This window comes from Morone saxatilis, unplaced genomic scaffold (assembly GCF_004916995.1).
Source record: "Morone saxatilis isolate NCDOM2014 unplaced genomic scaffold, NCSU_SB_2.0 Contig24, whole genome shotgun sequence".
NCBI classification, from domain to species: domain Eukaryota; kingdom Metazoa; phylum Chordata; class Actinopteri; family Moronidae; genus Morone; species Morone saxatilis.
This window is the reverse complement of record NW_023339807.1, coordinates 26,206,104-26,224,742: the sequence shown is the minus strand read 5'-3', so window position 1 is coordinate 26,224,742 and position 18,639 is coordinate 26,206,104. Positions and strand designations below refer to the sequence as shown.

General features: G+C 41.2%; 2 protein-coding genes across 2 annotated transcripts in view; both read right to left on the bottom strand.

The window, feature by feature from the left end:
- The window catches only part of LOC118336472, a 744,338-nt gene that overhangs the window by 433,437 nt on the left and 292,262 nt on the right, over positions 1–18,639 (bottom strand). The window lies entirely within an intron of this gene.
- The window catches only part of LOC118336549 (copine-4-like), a 32,593-nt gene continuing 27,016 nt past the window's right edge, over positions 13,063–18,639 (bottom strand). Inside the window, exons 9-11 of the mRNA XM_035673217.1 lie at positions 17,995–18,128; positions 16,626–16,862; positions 13,063–13,990 (exon numbers count right to left, since the gene is read on the bottom strand). Of these exons, the coding sequence (XP_035529110.1) occupies positions 13,859–13,990; positions 16,626–16,862; positions 17,995–18,128 (503 nt within the window). The 3' untranslated portion in view covers positions 13,063–13,858. The remainder of the gene's footprint in view (positions 13,991–16,625; positions 16,863–17,994; positions 18,129–18,639) is intronic.

Genomic DNA, 18,639 nt, shown 5'->3' with positions numbered 1-18,639 from the left:
CATTTAGTAACTGATTGTCCCATTGACAAGTTATTGACCAGTATTACTAAGAAAAATGTAAATATCCATCAGGACGTAGACATCAAATGAGACTAAAAAAATACAAAAAACTTGCTTGGGAGATTTTTTGTGGTATCAAGATTCACTGGTTTCGGTATCAACTACTAAATTTCGCATATTGTGACATTGGCAGAAACAGTTGAGATGTCAGACTTTGATTGTTATGTTGTTGTTTTTTAAAAATCGGCTTTAATCTTCTCAACTTCATTTATGTCTCCATCTTTCTGATGGGCCCAAGATTAAACCCCAGGACCCCCGTACTGACAACCACAATGGATGAGACTGACCCTCGCTGTTTACACAGTTATCAGGAGTTTGCCTCTATAATAACACAGCCGAATTCAGTTTGTTTCTCACATTATAAGAACATTATGACAGCTGTATGAGTCTTGCTGAGCTCAACTCAACGTACATAAATGTTCAACGTAGATATTAAACACAGATGAGTGTTTAAAGTTGATTAAAGTCTAAAGAGTTTTACTAGGAGGACAGGTCTCCTTGGTATTGTTTGCTTGTGACACAGTGTCTGTCAGTATCTTGACATGATTCGTTTCCCTTTTTAGCTGCTCCTCTCCACCAATCAGCTGGCGCCAAAACGCATCACAGAAAGTGCACAAAGTGAGGACGTTAAAGACTGAAGCTTTAGAGCATTCATGGTTTCTGCAGCAGAGAGTCAACTGTTGATGAACTGATGATGCTTTAAGGGGGTTAACCAGCTGTCCTGTCGGATAGTTAAATAAATAAATGTTTATAGACTGTATGTAAAAAATCTAATTTGTGAACTAACGCTGTCAGATGTATGTGGCGGACCTTCCACCACTGATTATCTCCTGCAGAAACACAGCATCCAAGCTGCAGAGTAGTGAATTATGGGTTACACTTGAGGCGAAGCGACCGCCACCAACGATTTTTTAAAAAAGCTTAAGAGGCTGTTAGAGAGTGCAGAGCCTCCAATTTACAGAAACATCAAGAACCAGCAGTCAGCAGGGATCGTAAAGCGCTGCTAGCTCAGCTGTGTCGTCACATTTTCCTCATTAAAGCTGCACAAAGTTTGCTGCTTTTTTTTTCTCCTCTCAGACAACGAAAGACAGAACTGAACTAACGAGATAAAAGCAGTGATTTTAACCCTCAGCTACATACTCTCAGAGAACATAAGAGGAGAAAATCTGTAATATTGAGGAGGATCAGTTGTCAGAAATAGAATATAATACTCTGAGGTATGTTTTCATTAGTGTATAATCACCTGAAAATAAAGACTGAACCGTCGGGTGGTCGTTTCTGGCCGTCGCCATCCTGCCGAACTAATCCGAAAATGTCACTCAAAGCTGCCACGCCCTTAATTATGCATAACTTTAAGCCTTAATATGATGTAAAGGGTGAGTTGTATAAAATCCACCCTCCGAACAGTTTCCCGAACAGGGAAATTAGCTCTGGAGACCAAAAGAGGTTTTTGTACCAGGCTGTAAAAGTTGTGCTTTTGTCTAATAAACTGTACATTAATTAAATTCATAGAAAAGCTAACATACTGAAGCTGAGAGAAAGAAAGAAAGTGGGCTTTTAGGGAGCTCGCCTGGTTATCTCAACACCATAGTTGTGGAGAAACAGTTTATTTGGTTGTCCATCCAGCGTTTCAGCTACAGCAAACAACGACAGAGGTGCACTGGTTTGGAATTAAAAAGTGTTTTTGGGGGTTCCTGTTGCACTATTATAGGGGAAACACTGCAGATGTAGAGTGATCATTAATACAAACTAACCTTTAATTGGATGGTTTTCTCCAGTATGACGACTGAAGAGACTCTGAGTCTCTCTGACTGATGATATACGACACGTTCATGAATACACAATCAGTCTCACGTCAGCTTTCATTTGGTATTCACGCTTCAGTCACCGAGCAGACAGCTGAGGGAAAAAACTAAAAAACTAAAAGTAATTGGCTTTTTTAATTGAAAGATATGTTTGAGTTTGCTGGAGAATAATTTAGATTGTGAAACCTTTTGTTTTCTTTTGTGTCTGCAGAGTGAAATATGAGATCATCTTATCTTACTGTTGAGATGATTATTGTTGACGTATTATTCCTGATCACTGACAGTTCGACTACAGCTAGCTAGCCTGTAAGTAACTGTCAGTCAACATTACCGAAGTGCTATGGGCTAGCATCCAGTGAACACAAACTGTCCCGGGACCGAACCTCAGAGAACGACAGGGAATCCAATACCGAGGTGGTTTTCTTGCCCGGTTTGGCTCAGTTAGCTTAGTCGCACGGCTGACCGAGCTAACGACAATTATCTACCTTATCGCTACTTAACAATATAAAATATAAAAAATATTCTTCTAATTTACATCAATCATTAGTTAGCTAGTGTTTTGTTTTCATATATAACTAGCTAGCTAACGACTGACATAGATTATCTAGCTCATCATCTACCTACAGAGCGAAATGCTAGCTAATGAAGCTAATTTTAAGCTAATGTAGCTATAAAGTAGGTCTTTATACAGTGAGGTTATAGATGTCTGTAACACATTAGCCCTCAGAAATACTCCGCTCTGGTGGCGTCAAAAGAGAGAAAGCGTTTGATTGGTCGAGTGCAGGATGAGTCTCCCAAACACTCAAACTTGCTGCTGTCACCCCCATCCTCAAAAAACCTGGTCTTAACCCCGACACCATGAGCAATTGCCGGCCCATCTCCAATCGTCCCTTTCCGTCAAAAATACTGGAACGTGTTGTTGCCTCCCAACTCAAAGCCCACCTCTTCTCCAATGACCTGTTTGAACCATTTCAATCCAGTTTCCGCTCACAACACAGCACTGAAACAGCCCTCCTCAAAGTCACCAACGACATCCTCCTCTCCTCAGACTCTGGTTCACATTGTCATCCTCCTGGACCTCACTGCAGGTTCTGACACCATCAGCCACCATTCTTCTCTCCCGCCTTCAGTCCTCTCTCAACATCACCAGTGCTGCCCTCTCCTGGCTAAGGTCATATCTCACAAACAGACAACAGTTCATAAATATCAACAACTGCACCTCCTCCACACAACCCACTCCACTGACACACTGCCTCACTGAAATCAAATCATGGATGCCAACTTCCTCAAACTCAACTGTGACAAATCTGAAAAAACACGAACAACTTCTGCCTCGCCGTTGACAGCTCCACTCAGTCACATCCACAACCTCGGAGTCATCTTCGACAGCAACCTCTCTTTTGAACGCCACGTGAAACCAAATCACCAGAACTGCTTTCTTCCACCTGAAAAACGTTACATGCCTCCGCCCCTCACTCTCCTCTTCTGGAGCTTTCATCACATCCAGAGTTGACTATTGCAACAGCATCTTATATAGTACATCTTCTAGAGTCCTTCATGAACTTTAATACATCCAGAACTCTGCTGCTCGCCTGCTCACCCATACCCCCGTGACCACATCACCCCCGTCCTACAGAACCTCCACTGACACGACAGAGCCTTCTCCATAGCTGCCCCCTCCCTCTGGAACTCTCTCCCCAAACAAATCGATCCACCTTCATAACACTGATCAAAACCCACCTTTTCAGAACATGATTTTAATGATTAATTCTTGTTGAGTGTTGTAGACAAAGCTATAATTTCTTAGTGTGTTGTTTATTACCTTTTTCTTTTTAACTTTCTTTTTTTTAACTCGTGAAGTGTCTTAGAGTTTCTTGAAAAGCGCTCTTTAAATTAAATGTATTATTATTATTATTATTATTATTAACGTGACGACAGTCGTCATACAGCAGCTACAGATTACTGAATATAAACCAGCAGCGTCCATTAAAGCACACACAGGCTGCTGTAGACTCTCTGGGATCTCGATGAACTGGATGCATTGATCAGAACGAGGCGACAGCTGGAGGGCAGAAATATCGACCCAGATGGGATCAGAGGCCTGAAATGAGAGCGGAGACAATCTGAATAAAGTGACCGTACTAAAAGTGCCAGGTGGGTTTTTATTTTTGTATTTGAGCATTTTAAATGTATAACCCCCCCCCTTTCGCCTCCTCTGGATCTCCTCCCCAGAGTCTGAGCAGCAGATAGATGGAGGGAAATATCACATTTTTCCTTCTTCAAAATGAGGCCATGCCTGCCTGGAGCGGCTCCATTAGGGCAGGAAATAATGGGGTGTCGCCCCCTTATCCCCGCACTCCTCCCCACCCACCTACCCTGCTACCCTCTGGCCGTCCCTCACCTTCCGCCTCCCACAACAGGAGGACAAATTACAGCCTCATTACTGCAGACTGACATCTATAACTACATTAGCCAACTGGTTAGCAAGTGTTTTGCTCTGTAGCTAGGTAACTAGCTAGCTAATCTACGTCAATCGTAGCTAACAAGTTACATCTGCAAGCTTTTGTTAGCAAAATACTAACTGCTATTGGCTGCTGTCAATGCTGGTGTGTACAGGAAACTGTAAATATGAGTCAGTCAGAAATGAAATATATTATTCCTCAGTATGTTTTCATTAAGCACCTGTTTACTACAGCTCACAAACTAGTTTTTATAATCAACAGAGAAACCTTGGAAGGAGCTGTTTCTATGTGCAGAGGGGGGCAGCTCGCTCACACTCCGAGGCTGAAGGGCTGTTCAGGTATGTGAGGAAATCCTCCGCTGCTGCTGCTGCTGCTGAGGATTTCCTCATGTTTTCTTTATCAGGACGAAGCACCTGCGGCCTCAGACCACCTGAACAAAGCCGATCAGAGACAGAGCGCCGCTGTAATCTGCCCTCAGATGCCTGGTCAATAACAAAATGGAGATTACAGTAAAGCTCTGCAGCAGCACCCCCAAACCCCCCCCCCCCCCCCCCCAGCGCTCAGAGGGGGTAAGGGAGGAAAGGAGGAAGAGGAGGAGGAGAGGGAGCTGGAAAATGAGTTTTTTAAAGTCTGACTTCAGCCCAGTGTTTTAAGCTTTTATTAAAAAAAAAAGTATCAGAAAAGAGAACTTATCGGTTCATTCTGAAACCTTGTTGTTGTACATGACAATAAAATAACCTTCAATAATGGGTTTGTTTATAAAGAAAACTGCACTAAAGGTTTTATTAACATTTGATTTGATGAACCAGCAGGGTGGTGGCCTTTAATTTCTTAGGAAAAAAGACAGAATTTATTTTAAACAGAATGGTTTATATTTAACAAGAAAAGCAGGTTGTTTTAATTCGCAAAACGCACATAATGGAAAATGGATAGTTTTCCATTTTTTATTTGTTTTATTTTATTTATTTATTTATTTATTTATTTATGAATGTAGTCAGAAACAGAGCTGTTTTGGTTGTCTTCCATTTTCCAAACAAAGCCTTTAAATCTATAACCTGGCAGAAATATTCAGATTCGCCCTCCAAGCTGTGAATTGTTTTAGAGGTTTTTATTTTATACATATTAAAAATTTTATACTTTACAGGGGAATAAAACCACCTGAAGTCTGAATAACTTTCTGTTTCTGGGTCGAATTCAATTCATTAAAATAAATCACTCATTTTTTCTTTCCAGAGCCTGAGAAGATGAATTTCAGCATTACTTTCTCTTCCTCATGTGGAGCTTTTTTCATTAATATCTTTTTGAAAATTTATTTATTTTTTTTTTAAACCCAGAAATGTTTTCTTTTCCTCTTTGTGTTTATTTTTCAGGCTTTCATTGCTGCCTGCTGTACAAATATACAAACTGATTTAATTATGTAAATATTTCTCTGACATTAATGATGATTTCAGTGCCATCTGGAGAAAAAACGGTTCGCACAGAGGGATCGCTCAGCCTCTCTGTTGGCAGCAAGTGTTTTAGTTGGATATGATAATGAGTTTCCTGCTTGCTGGAGCAGCGAGCCGTCACTCAGCTTCCGGCTCTCATCCTGATACAGAGGTCAGCCGCTGGCCAGCCAACACGCTTAAGCAGCACACACAACACCACACCACACAAACACACACACAAGCCTTTACTTAATCCAATTTTTTGAAAATATTCGAAAATGTAAAATACTGGCCAAATGTATCGACAGCGTGTAACGTCGTCCCCCTCCAGGGAAGTTGTGAACTACAACAAATTAATGCAAAATTCAACCAATTGCTGTTTGCAGTCGTGTTAGCAATACTACAATATGCAACCTCCGGTTAGATTTTTCAAAAAAAAGCTTGTGTGGTCCAGGAGAAACCTCATATTTACATATTTCCTATAAAAACAGGCAGTTAGGGGAGGTACTTGGTACTTGTCGCAGTAGCCAATAGCGCTGTGCTGCAACGGTCCCCCCAGTCCAGCAGCTGTAGTGGATCCATTAGTGGACTCTGTCGGACTGGGAGCTCCCAGTGAACAGCAGGTCCAGACGAGGACTGAATGCAGCATCTGATGCTAACAGAGGACAGGTTGACGACAGGGAATAAAGTTATTGTATTGTGAATTCATTATTGAATTTTGCGTAACTGCGATTAAATAAATTTGAATCGTTGCCCAGCACTAATTTTAATATAAAAATTACAAAGAAATTGAGGGTTTTTTTGGCATACGTTGTTAAACTAAGATAAAAAAAAAACACATTATCAAAATACTAAAATTATGAATTGAATTCAGCTATGTGATCAAATTTAATTTAAAATGAGTTTTGCATTAATAAGTATAATTGATGTTATATTTTATGTCAAAATAGCTGCTGTGAAAAAGGTCTATTCACTTACAACGACCACGCCATCAAATGTATGAAGTAAGAAAAGTTTATTGCACATAATGANNAACCGATGTGGTATACTGAGGGATGAGGGGAAGGGATTGAGGGATGAGGGATGAAGGTTTGTTGATGAATGGATGGATGGATGGATGGAGGGATTCGGCGCGATGTAAGAGTGAACAGAGTGGGTTGTGAGACTGAGTGGAGGAGCTGTCTCTTGTACAGAGCCCCAGTGGTTCCTGTATTTGGATAAGAGGCGGAGATGAAAAGAAAGAGTTTGGGGGGAGGGATGTGGATAATGAGTCAAGGAGGGAGCGAACGGATAAGGTGTGCTTAAGTAAGTTTGAGCGGAAATGAGATGAGTGCTGCATGTGGTCTTTGTTCCCAAACCTAGTTCTAAAACTTCATTTGTTTGACAGGAACAGCAGGTTTGTCCACATACTTCAGGTGATTTACTGCATCACAGTGCACTTTGGTGTGACCACACCACTTGTCTCAGCTGATGTTGGCTCTTATTTTATTATTACATTATCATGGAAACGTGGTTATGACCATCAGTGTCAGAGCTCGGTTTAATGTCGTTAAAGGCAACTTATTTTGGGTGGAGCTCCTTCTGTTTATAACACAGAGCTGAACACTGGCTTCCTATTGGCTGCTCCTCATTAACCTCCTTGTTAGCCTGTGCCAGTCAGCTGAGGTAATTAAAGACCTGCTGAACCTGCTTTAATTAAGCAGTTTTAATAAAGAATTCTGCGGGTCAGAGAGGGACGTTTTCAGAGAAACAGCAGCCGAAGGTCTCGACATTAATCAGCTCTATGACTTCGAGCCAATCAGAGTGAAGAGTTTCTGCTGAGTCACGACATCATGGCGAAAACGCCACAGTTGCATGCTGAAGAAGAAGTGAACACAGGTCTTGGTGGTGGCAGAGCAAACACAGAAGGGGTTTCTCCTCCTCTTTATAGGAGCACTGATTCAGGGCAGATTGAGTTCACATGTGTGCAGTTGACTGATATTTTATATTTATTATATTTATAATGAGTCTTTATTATATTTATTATATTTATTTATATTATATATTCGATTCCTTGTATGTCTGGTGCATGTGAAGAATTGACATTAAAGCTGACTTTGACTTTGACTTTGAAGAACCAGAGCTAATTTGTTCGAAAAGGGGTCCTCCTGGTCCACTCTTCTGTTCCCAATAGTTCCTGGTGGAGCCATGACTGCAGTGTGTTCATCTGACCTCCGCCCACTGGCTTACCAACACATTTTAGCTCCTAACTAATCATGGCTGTATGAGCGTGCTACGTATATGAACATGACTATGTAGCACGTTGATACTGAAACTAAATATTGAAGTAAAATATAATGTTTGTCTAGTATTTTGATAGAATTTTTCAATTAATTTATTTCATTTAACAAAAAAATACTTCCTCCGTGTACCACCAGCAGTACATGTATCGTTGTTTGAGAACCAGTGCTCTATAGCAGTGGCTTTCAAACAACAGGGGTCCTGTAGTGGGCTGTAGTGGGCTGTAGGGGGTCTTTTACTTCATTCATTTTCACACAAGTCAAATTTCACACTGAGCTGATAAAGTTGACAAATCCAATTTAAAACACAGGGGACGTCTCTCCTCACGGGGTTTAAATGACAGGTAGGAGGTGACTTTGTAACATGAATGGTGTCAGAAAATCAGAGTATTCTAAAACAGGGTTTTGGTGACTTTCTTCTCTGATCTTCTCACCTGCACCTGTAGGAAAATCTCCAAAACTACACTTCCTTAAATTCCCATGATACCAACAAATTACCTTCCTGCTCTCTGAAGGCTAAACTTTTAATTAACTTTCTTCTGGTCCATTTTTTAAATAGTTTCCTCTTCGTAAGCGACAGCAGAAGAAGAGAAAGCAGTTAATGGAGCTTCATCAGAGCTTCCGGAAAGAAATAATCATCTGAAATATCAGATTTCAACCTCAATAATGAACCAACAGTCAGACTGACTGACAGGAAGTCCACTCATCAGATTCTCCTCTGCAGTTAATTGGCTGAAAGACATTGGTTATATTGACTGTCAGTGTTAAGGCTCACAGACTGCAGCTTCATTAGGTTTTTAATGTGCTGAAACTTTGGCTGATTGTCATCTGGAAGTCTTTCAGTGCAGGTTTGGTTGAATGGAATAAACTTTGCAGTTGACTGAGAGGAGAGCTCTGCTGCAGCTACTTACACCTGGAGACATTTATATCAGTGGGAGAAAAGTCAAATGGAGAATAGGCCAGAAGTCAGATAAGAGAAAGAAATTGATGAGGAGAAATCAATCAGTCCCTCCAGGATTTCACAGGAGGTTTTTTGGAATTGTTGCAGCCTAAAATATTTCATTTCACCACAGCTTTAAAAAAAGTGAATGCATCACCATTCAAATGCATTTCACAGTAAACCTGTAGTTTTTACCACTGTCCTGTGCTGTAAAATGTACTGATTTATTAAACTACACTCAGTTATTCAGGAAAAAGTCGGTCCTGTGTTCAGACTGAGATGTTGAGTCTCACTAAGCAGCTTCGTGTCTCACAAACCCATCGTGTTGTGTTCACTCGTCTTGTATTGCAGCTTTATGTCGAGTAGGTGGTGTTTTACTGTGAATCTTTTGTCCCGTTGACAGAATTAATGGCCTCCTTTCATCCGTCTCCTCCTCTTCTTGAACCCGTCACGCCTCCGAACAAACAGCGAGCGGTTTAATTACCGCTGCTGCTGTTTGGGAACCACAGCGAGGATGTTGGGACAGCTGGGACTTCCTCCTTCATTTTCTCCTTTACTCTTGCAGGGTTAAACAGCAAACACACAGTTCCACACGTTCATGTTTGGAAATCTCTAATGGAAAAAAATAAAATGGTTATTTTCAATTCATTCAAACCACAACCTCCTTCCTGTAAGCAGAATATCTTTAAGTTAAAATGTGCTTTAAAAATATTAAACTGATTATACAATTAATGGGAAAAATCCTTCTGCTCATGAAGATCAAGTAATTTGATTGTTCCCTCTGGTTATTGAGCAGATATTAACAGAAGAAGACAAATCAACTGCTGCGTTAAACCATTTATCTGATACCAAAGTCTCATAATACACCGTCAGTCAGAGGTTACTAATAAAACTTTTATTATCATAAGTCAGTTTGTCATTGTTTTGCACACAATACTGCATGTTAACACAATGATATGTCGTGTGTCCCAACACCCGTCCTCCATCTTCACCTTCTGTCTTTGTTCAACAGAACAAACACAATCACACAGCGGTTGGTGCATCACCTGTAATGACTGAGCTCAAACTGACTCGTTGGTAATAATATGGAAATGTTATAGGTATGAAATATTCAATGTATGTAAAAATGTATCTTTAAGGTTCATGAAATGTCATTTTTATGGGTGAGAATTTCACTTTGTTTTAAGGAGTGATTATAGAAAAATACGGGAAATTTACTTGAAATATAGACAAAATACTTGTTTGTCTCATGATACTGCATGCACAATAAGCATAGGTTAGCCACTGAGATCACTATGTCAGAGGTAGTGTGTCCTTTATGTAGCAATGCCAATAATAATAAATAAATTATAAAAGTGTGGCATTTGATGTATCCCTAACCTTATCCAAGTGCCAAGATGCCAACCCCCAACCATACCCTAACTTTAGTTGATATGCTGCAACAACTTTCTCTCACATTGTCCCCAACCTAACCATACCATAGTTGCCAGGCGTGGAATACCATAGCAAAAAAAACGCAAAACTTTGAATTTATTGAAGAAGAATGTTACCATTGAACGTACACCAAGGGTTGCAGCGTTGCAACAGATTCAATAGTGTCAATATTCTTGTGTAGGGATAAGTTTGACGACCCCATGAAGTGAAAACTTTATTGGGTAGACTCAGGAATTTAAGAGTAATTCAACATGAAGCAAAAAGGTTGGACTGGTTGGACTTGAAGGTATCATGAGACGACAACTGTACCCAACACTCATTTTCCTTCCTGGTGTACCACAGCTTGGATCAAGCCATGTTTGGGGTAGTATCATGAAGCTCGGTGGTTTGGTCCCTTAGGTTGGAGCGAGCCACTGCCCCAAGTGAAGGAGTTCAAGTATAGTTAAGTTCAGTGTGGTTGGGGAGGACTACTTTGCATAACCTGGTGCTACCATGACCATGATCTATGTAAGTGGGAAATAAATGGATGGATGAACTACAAGGTTGACTGAAAGATTGGTGCAGCATCATCTCTAATGTGGATGTTGATCCGACCTGTCATGGCGAAGAGTGAGCTGATCTACACATTCCAACCCTCAGCTGTGGTCATGAGTTTTGGGTAATAACTAAAAGAGACAACAGATACAAGCGGCTGGAATAAGTGTTGTTCAGTGTCTGGGCTCAGAGGCAGGATGAAGAGCTCAGACATCCAAAAGGACTTTCAAATTCATGATGAAAATAGCCAGTTGAGGTGGTTCCAGCATCTGATCAGATGTATGCCTCCCTGTGGAGGTTATCTGGCCACGTCTAACTGGGAAGACCCAGAACTAGTTTGAGGTATTACTAATAGTCTCATCTGACCTTGGAATACATGTGGGTCCTCCAGGAAGAGGATGTAACAGGGGAAGACCTCTGGACTACCTTGCTTCCCTGGTACCATGGAGACCAGGACCTGTATAGTGGCGGAAAATGGATGAATGGATCATGAAGTTTGATCTCAAGACTTAAGCTAGTTTATATTGACAGGAAAAAGACAGGATGAGAAGCTTTGACATCTTGGAGAGGATAGGTGCCAGTTTAGGTGATTTGGGCATCGGATGCTTCCTGGACACCTCCCTGTGGAGTTTCTTTTGCCCAGCATGTCCTACCAGAAGGAGGCCCGAGGGCAAGCCCAGAACTTGTTTAGGTAATCACTAATTCCCTTAAAAAACAAGGTAGACTGAAAAATGTTACCAGGCCCAGATGCCAGATGTGATTGAAGAATGAATTCACTTTTGTTTGTTTCACTGGGTTTTCTTTTACTGTTAAAATTGGAACAAAGACAGAAAGAGAGATGGGCAGGTGTTGTGGCACAAAGACCAAAATCTATCACCATAATCTAGTAAACTCTCCATAGATACTCAAGTTGTGCTTTTATATCTACTCACACATTTTCATTTACATGTGAACATGCTTGAGAGTAGAACAGTCCCATCATCGGGCACATTGTAAACATCATTATTACTCATATTATTCACTACCAGGAAACAGAAACCACAAGGACCGAGGAGTCCTACATGGAGATTTGCATGCAAAACAGTTCATGCATCTGCCTCGCCTTTAGAAAAAAACAGTAAAGGATGCAGATGTCTGTGAAGGCAGCTTGCTTGTTCATCTGGCAGACATCCAAAATGCTTTACAACATACGAACCTTACGAAATTTAGCAAAATCTCGATAAACTCTTATAAAAACAAACCGGGAGGGGGGAGGAAGTGGGTTCATACATTCCTTCATCGACTGTTTCCCCACCTGTCATGCTGTCTGCAGGGAAGCAGCGTTTGGATAGGTGTGTGTTTATGTGCTTTTCTTATCCAGTAACAACCCGTCTGAACGTTACAGTCAGCTCATCCCCTGTAGGCCTTGCATGCACGACGAACACCAAAGGTGCTACATTTATCATTTTTATACATGGAACCAGCTACTAACTTATTTCCCATAATCCTTGCTATGATGCATCTATGTAACGTAAAATGTAAAGGTAGCAAAAGATTATGAGCCTTCCTTTTACTGGACTCAAAATGGTGGCTGTGGGTGTTAGTAGCACCACAACATTCATTTGCGTGTCCACGTGAAATGTTGCCTGAACCTTGTTGATGTTGTGACTACTTGCAGGGATAGTTGGCGAGCTACTGTGGCTGGTGAGCTTACAAAATAGCTCAGCAGTTTAGTTGATTTGCGAGCTAACCACTGATTAGCACAATAGCTGGTTTGGTTGCTAATTAGTCAAAAACTTATTACAGTTCATCCAAGAGATTGTGCCATTGTTTGTCAGTTTATACTTTGGCGAAGGATGATTATGTAAAAATGGATGGTGCCACACAGCTAATATGATAGCTTCCTCTGTTCAGCTGTTCCCTGTCAACACATGTGTCTTTACTTTGCCGCTGTAATCACTGAAATTGATGAGCTGATTTTGGTCTGAAATGTTGTGGCCAATAAATGCTGATGTGACCCTGCTTTTATTGTAAACACCAACACGAATGAAAGAAACACAAACGTTATCTATCATTCTTATGTATATCAAAGTAATGCTACATAGCTAACACTACAAAACAAGCTATTAATGGCTACTAATAACAAGTGTAAACCCTGGTTTTATAGTGGGAATAAGAACGTGATGGATATGTACAAGTTAGAAATTAAATCTATTCTAGTAACTTCCATGTTACATGAAGGTACACACTTGTTATGTCCATTAAGATTATCCCCCATACTCAGGTCTGAAAAACAATGTGATGAACAAATTGTCTAGTGTGATTCACTTATGAGAGCGACTGCTGTGCTGCTGTTAGGGAGCACTAAAGGGTGAACACATTGCCCACATACTGGCAGCATCAAGACTCTCATCACTGTAGGTTGATAAACTGCATTGCATCCGGATACGCTGTGTGTCTGCTCCCGGAAAGCAGCCATTATATTACATTGCTCTTTGGATTGGCACATCTCAGCTACTGTGCTTTGACTCCTTGTTCTGTCTGTTATTGCATATCCAGTGTCTGCAACATGCATCATATGATACAAAGGTATCTGATGTGGCCCATGTTTCGCCTTTCAGAACTTCCTAATAAGCACTTCAACCAGCACCTTCACCCACTACTCTGCCCTTTTTTAAAAGATGATGACAGGAAATGAAACGCCCTCTACCTGCCATAAAGAAATCCAGTTAATGTTCCTGTAAGTCCAACCTGTAAAATGCAGTGAAGAGGTTTTTTGTTGGCTGTGTGAGTCGAATCTGAAATGAACCGATTCTTCATGGTGAAATGCTGCATGTAGCACCTTTAACATCCGCATCAACAAAGAACAAAATACAGTAAACATGTTTCTCAGTCCAGTAGAGGTTGTGCTGTCCAGGGGGAGCTGTGGCGGCGGTGCTCAGGGGCCGAACTGCCTGGAAGACTGGTACTCGCTGGGCACTTTGGGCTTAATGCCCTTGCTGTTGTAGTAGTCAACCACCTGGTTGGGCACCTCGGCTAACACACTCTTAGCCAGAGCAGCTGGAGACGCCTGAAGGAGAGACAGAGGAAACATCAATCATACTGTACATGAGGTTCATAAACTTACAAACATATCAGATCATCTCTTATAAGACAAGTGCTGGTTCCAGTTTCCTATTTAAAGGCCCATTATGGTGGCTACAGCCAATTTACCATTCATGCTTAACATTTTCCCATCATCCATCAGGTTTTAGATTGACTTCCTTACTTCTAGGCAGCCGTTGGTTTCAGTTCATTACTGTATGCCATGAAAATCAAATCAGAGTTGAGATTTTTTTTTTTGAGTTGAGTGTTTAAAGGAGCAATGTGCAAGATATGGACAGAGTTAGAGTTCATGGATGGTTCATCAACAGAACGTGAACAGATAACTGCTATGATGATTTGTCATAGTGGTCCATGTACTCTGTCGCAGAGATTTTTACTGAAATTATGATGCGTTCCATTTAAAGTGGAAAACTGTAATTGCCATGTTCCCAGTCGGACATTTCAACTGAAAACTTACTGTTGCAGCGACATTATCTCGACTTTAACACCAAGAATATATGTATTTATATGTATATATAACAATTTAGTTTAGTTTAGTTTAGTTTAGTTTAGTTGGGTTCATACCACTGTAGTAAGACTTGTGTTACACTCAAGAGTAACTCAAGGTGAAAACCATTAGGAGTATCCCACACTCTGTCTCAGATCAAATTACGTTTTTTTATCTGCAGCCTAATATAGGTTTTATATCAGTGTTTAATAAGCTGTATACAACAAAATCGTTCATCAAATCCTCTGAACCGTCGTTGGTATAATGGATGTGGCGGACTCCACCATCCATTTGAGTTAGAACAATTTTTAAAAAGATATATTAAATTAATAATACATTATTAGAAGAATAGAAGAACAGTTGGAGGATCACACTGCAGGAACTAAGAACGACTTTGGGATTCTGAGTGACGTACTTTATGTATTTCACATTAGACTGTTTGCTTTGCACCGTTGTATTTCTCCTGAAATATTTCGTTTACACACCATATTCCTCCTCTTAGCTCCCTTCGTCCACATAGTCCAAATTCACACATCTCCTTACTCCGTTATTATCGTTAAACCCACAACGTAACAAACACACAGCTCCGACCACGGCGTCTTCCTTCTTGTTGTATATCGCACAGAAAAGTCTGCCAGCTTATCGTCCCTATAGGCCGGGAACGTAAAAAGAAAGAAAAGCCCTTGATGGTATGTTTCTTGGGGGAGCTCCCCAGAGACGCCTAATGAGACAGGACGCTCATGTGACAACTCTGACTGTAATGGATTTTGTGTCTGCAGCAAGTTTATTTTAGCAGAAACCTGAAATCAGTGGCGGTCTGAAGGGAAATCAAACTGCATCATTAGAAGATGGATGCAGGAATGTACACAACTAGAAGCTAATTGGCAAAAAATGAATAATACAAGGAATTAGCCCCTCAAATAACACACATACATAATGTATGGAGGGTTATACAGCATATATATTTTTATTCTGTATGGTAGGAGTGGTTCTCTGGTCCTTCCTTTTGGGAGGAACTGTAATTGTCTTAAGGAGCGTCAGTCAGAGCTGCTGTCAGATGAAAACAGCCAAAGACAGAAACTCTCATTCATCACGCAGATTAAACCCGGGGGGAAAATACAACCAGTGCCTGTACAAAGAGTCCAAACTGGGAGGATAAATCTTCACTGTACTTTACAGTCTGTAACTTTCAGGCTTGTTAAAGACTTAAAATTCATTTGAGAGAAATGAAAGATTTCCCACATAAGATCAGCTGGCAGGTTTCTACTCTGTCTTCCCTCTTAAAGGGTGAAAACTCATTTCTTCAATAACTTCACACTCCTCTCATTTTGTCCTCCTCCACTTCCAATATGCTCCGATCCAGATTCACAGCACTCTTCTCTTCTTGGCTTATTGCTTTCCTCACACTTCACAGCCCTCCGCAATTATTGCCGGGTCACGTAAAGCTGTATATACACACTGTAAAATGTTCTATCAAGATGTGATCTTTCAAATTAACACACCATCTGCTGCCCGTATTTAGAGGATTTTTAGCTCCTGGACAACAAAGAGAAGTGCTATATTAACACATTAAAATAACAAACTTGTAGTGACATGAAGCAAAATTAAGATGAAATTAAGACAAAAGTGAAACCTGTAAAGAGGCTGTATCATTCTCATTTACAGGTTCATGCTATAATACGTTTGCACGCTTTAATGTTACATACTGGCTTCTACCCATCCTGTCTGAAACACTTTACTATGTAAGCATAGCCCTGATCAACCGAACTCCATTCAGAAAACAAGCATTTTAGAGGTTGTTTGCTCCTGGACAAAGTCTGAATGCAGACTTTTTACAAATTGCCATCATGATGTAGATATTTCAGCAGCATTTTGATCCGTTTATTGACATTAAATCACAGAAAAAACTGTTTTGGGCTCATACCGCTAAAGTTAGTGGTTTCAACACAATTATTATTGCTGTTTTAGCTATCAATGTCACGAGTCAGCTGAATGGAAGTAATAAAACCTGCAGTTCCTCTAATGGCCACTTAAGGCAAGCTCCAGCAGTGAGTAAATAAATCTGTGTCAAACTGGGAGCCAACTGGTGTTATTTTAAATCCGATGGACTCACGTGTTTAAAGTTGCGGAAGGGGACGAACTGGACGATGTCCCGGAGGACAGGCTCCCCTTTGGGTGACCGCAGGATCCCGTCATCGCCGTCCAGCATCTGCATGTCGCTGAAGTCGGCATTCCCGATCCCGACGATGATGACGGACATGGGGAGGTGGGAGGCCTGGACGATGGCCTCCCTCGTGTCAGCCATGTCGGTGATGACGCCGTCCGTCAGGATCAGCAGGATGAAGTATTGCTGGGAGACAACGGTCATCAGTCCTATTTAGTTTTTTATCTTTATCATCATGTTGTTAGTGTAACAGTAACAGAAAGCACATATGACCTTTTATTAAAGCATAAATATAAAATACAAACAAGACAAAAATTCAGTTTTTCAGTCAATTTAGACCGAAGAGAAACATGACACATAATTAAATTAAAATTAAATAACATAATTATCTTTTCTTTATTTTTTCATATATTTGATGTCTCTGTTTTCTGCAATGCGTTTGGCTGTCAGAGTGTACAATTAATGACAGTTAGTTTGCTAACGTTTGACTTTGGCAGTTTGACAGCAGCCGTGAATAAATTCTAGCAGAGCTGCTGCAGTAGTGTTGGTATGTGCTCGTTCTCCCACTTTAACAACAAACTCAAAAAGAGTTCGTCCCTGAACCACTGACTGAATCAGCGGGGCAGAAACAGCACACGTGATCAAATAAGGATCACAACCTTGTGATTGTGCTGGAGGTTTATCACCAAGACAACCTGGACGAATCAGCCCAAAGAGTTTTGATTTAGATACCTCATACTTCTTTTCTACTAAGGCACTTTAAGGGCTGGTTTTCTCGAACCAGTTCTTCAGCCAAAGAACCAACTCTCTGCCAGGAACTGGTCTAGAACTAAGAACCAATTATAACAGGATTGTGGTCAGCTAGCTATGTATTTGTTAGCTGTTTAGCGAGCTACTAACCCAACATAGATATTATAAATTCACATTAAGCCACCTAGCTGTTTTTTGTGTTTTTTAAGCTAGCTAGCTGTTGGTTAGATAACCTTCGAACCAGCCCACAATTACCCCCTTTCCACCGAGGTGAACCTAGTGCTAGTTCTGGGCTGGGTTTTCCAGCTATTTATTTCTTAGATGTTTAGCATATAGATATTGTGAGGTAATGTTAGCTGACCGGCAACTCACTAAGTAGCCAGCTAACCTTGGTAACAACAGCTAACGTTGGAGACGTATACAGTGATGTAAGAAGGTTCTCAAGTTGAACTAACTCTGAACTGGAATAGGTTGACTAGGTTGGTAGAAATGGGGTATCAGAGGCTGGAGCAGGTTGAATGGAGGGTATCTGGGAGAGGAATCCCGGTCTGTCAGGAGAGTCTCTCACCATCGCCTCTTTGGTGTGGACCTCCTGCGAAGCGGAGTTGGCGACCTTCTGGATGATGGGGGCGATGTTGGTGGGACCGTAGAGCTGCAGCTTGGGGAGGCAGGCCTGGTAAGCCTCCACCACGCCCTGGATACCTGACGGGAGACGGAAAACACACAATATACAACAATCAGCAGTAACACTGTGAGCACTGGACTTCCTGACTGGTCCCAGACCAACAGACTGCTCTGCACCCTGTGTTCATGAGCCTTTCTATCAGATACCTAGCGATGTAACTGTTTCCAGCAGTTTGAGCTAGCTAGCATGCTCTGGGTGTCTGTTGGTGATCTGATCACCCACCGGGGGCTCATGCCTTAACTCGCCAACTTGCTTATTCAAAATTGGAGCTCTCGACGCCCCCATTGTACCTCTGTCTCCTGGTGTCTGTTACCTTCCGTTGACGCACCCCTTTGATAGGTACTGTGAGCTCTGCAGTCCGGGAACCCTTCCCATCAAGAGCTTCTCAAGTTTTGGAGATGTTCCTGACCAGTCGTCCATCACAATGTGACCTTTGTCAAAGTCGTTCAAACTCTTGCGCTGCCATTTTTCTTGCTTCTAACACATCAACTCTGAGAACAAAATGTTCACTGTCTGCCTGATATACCC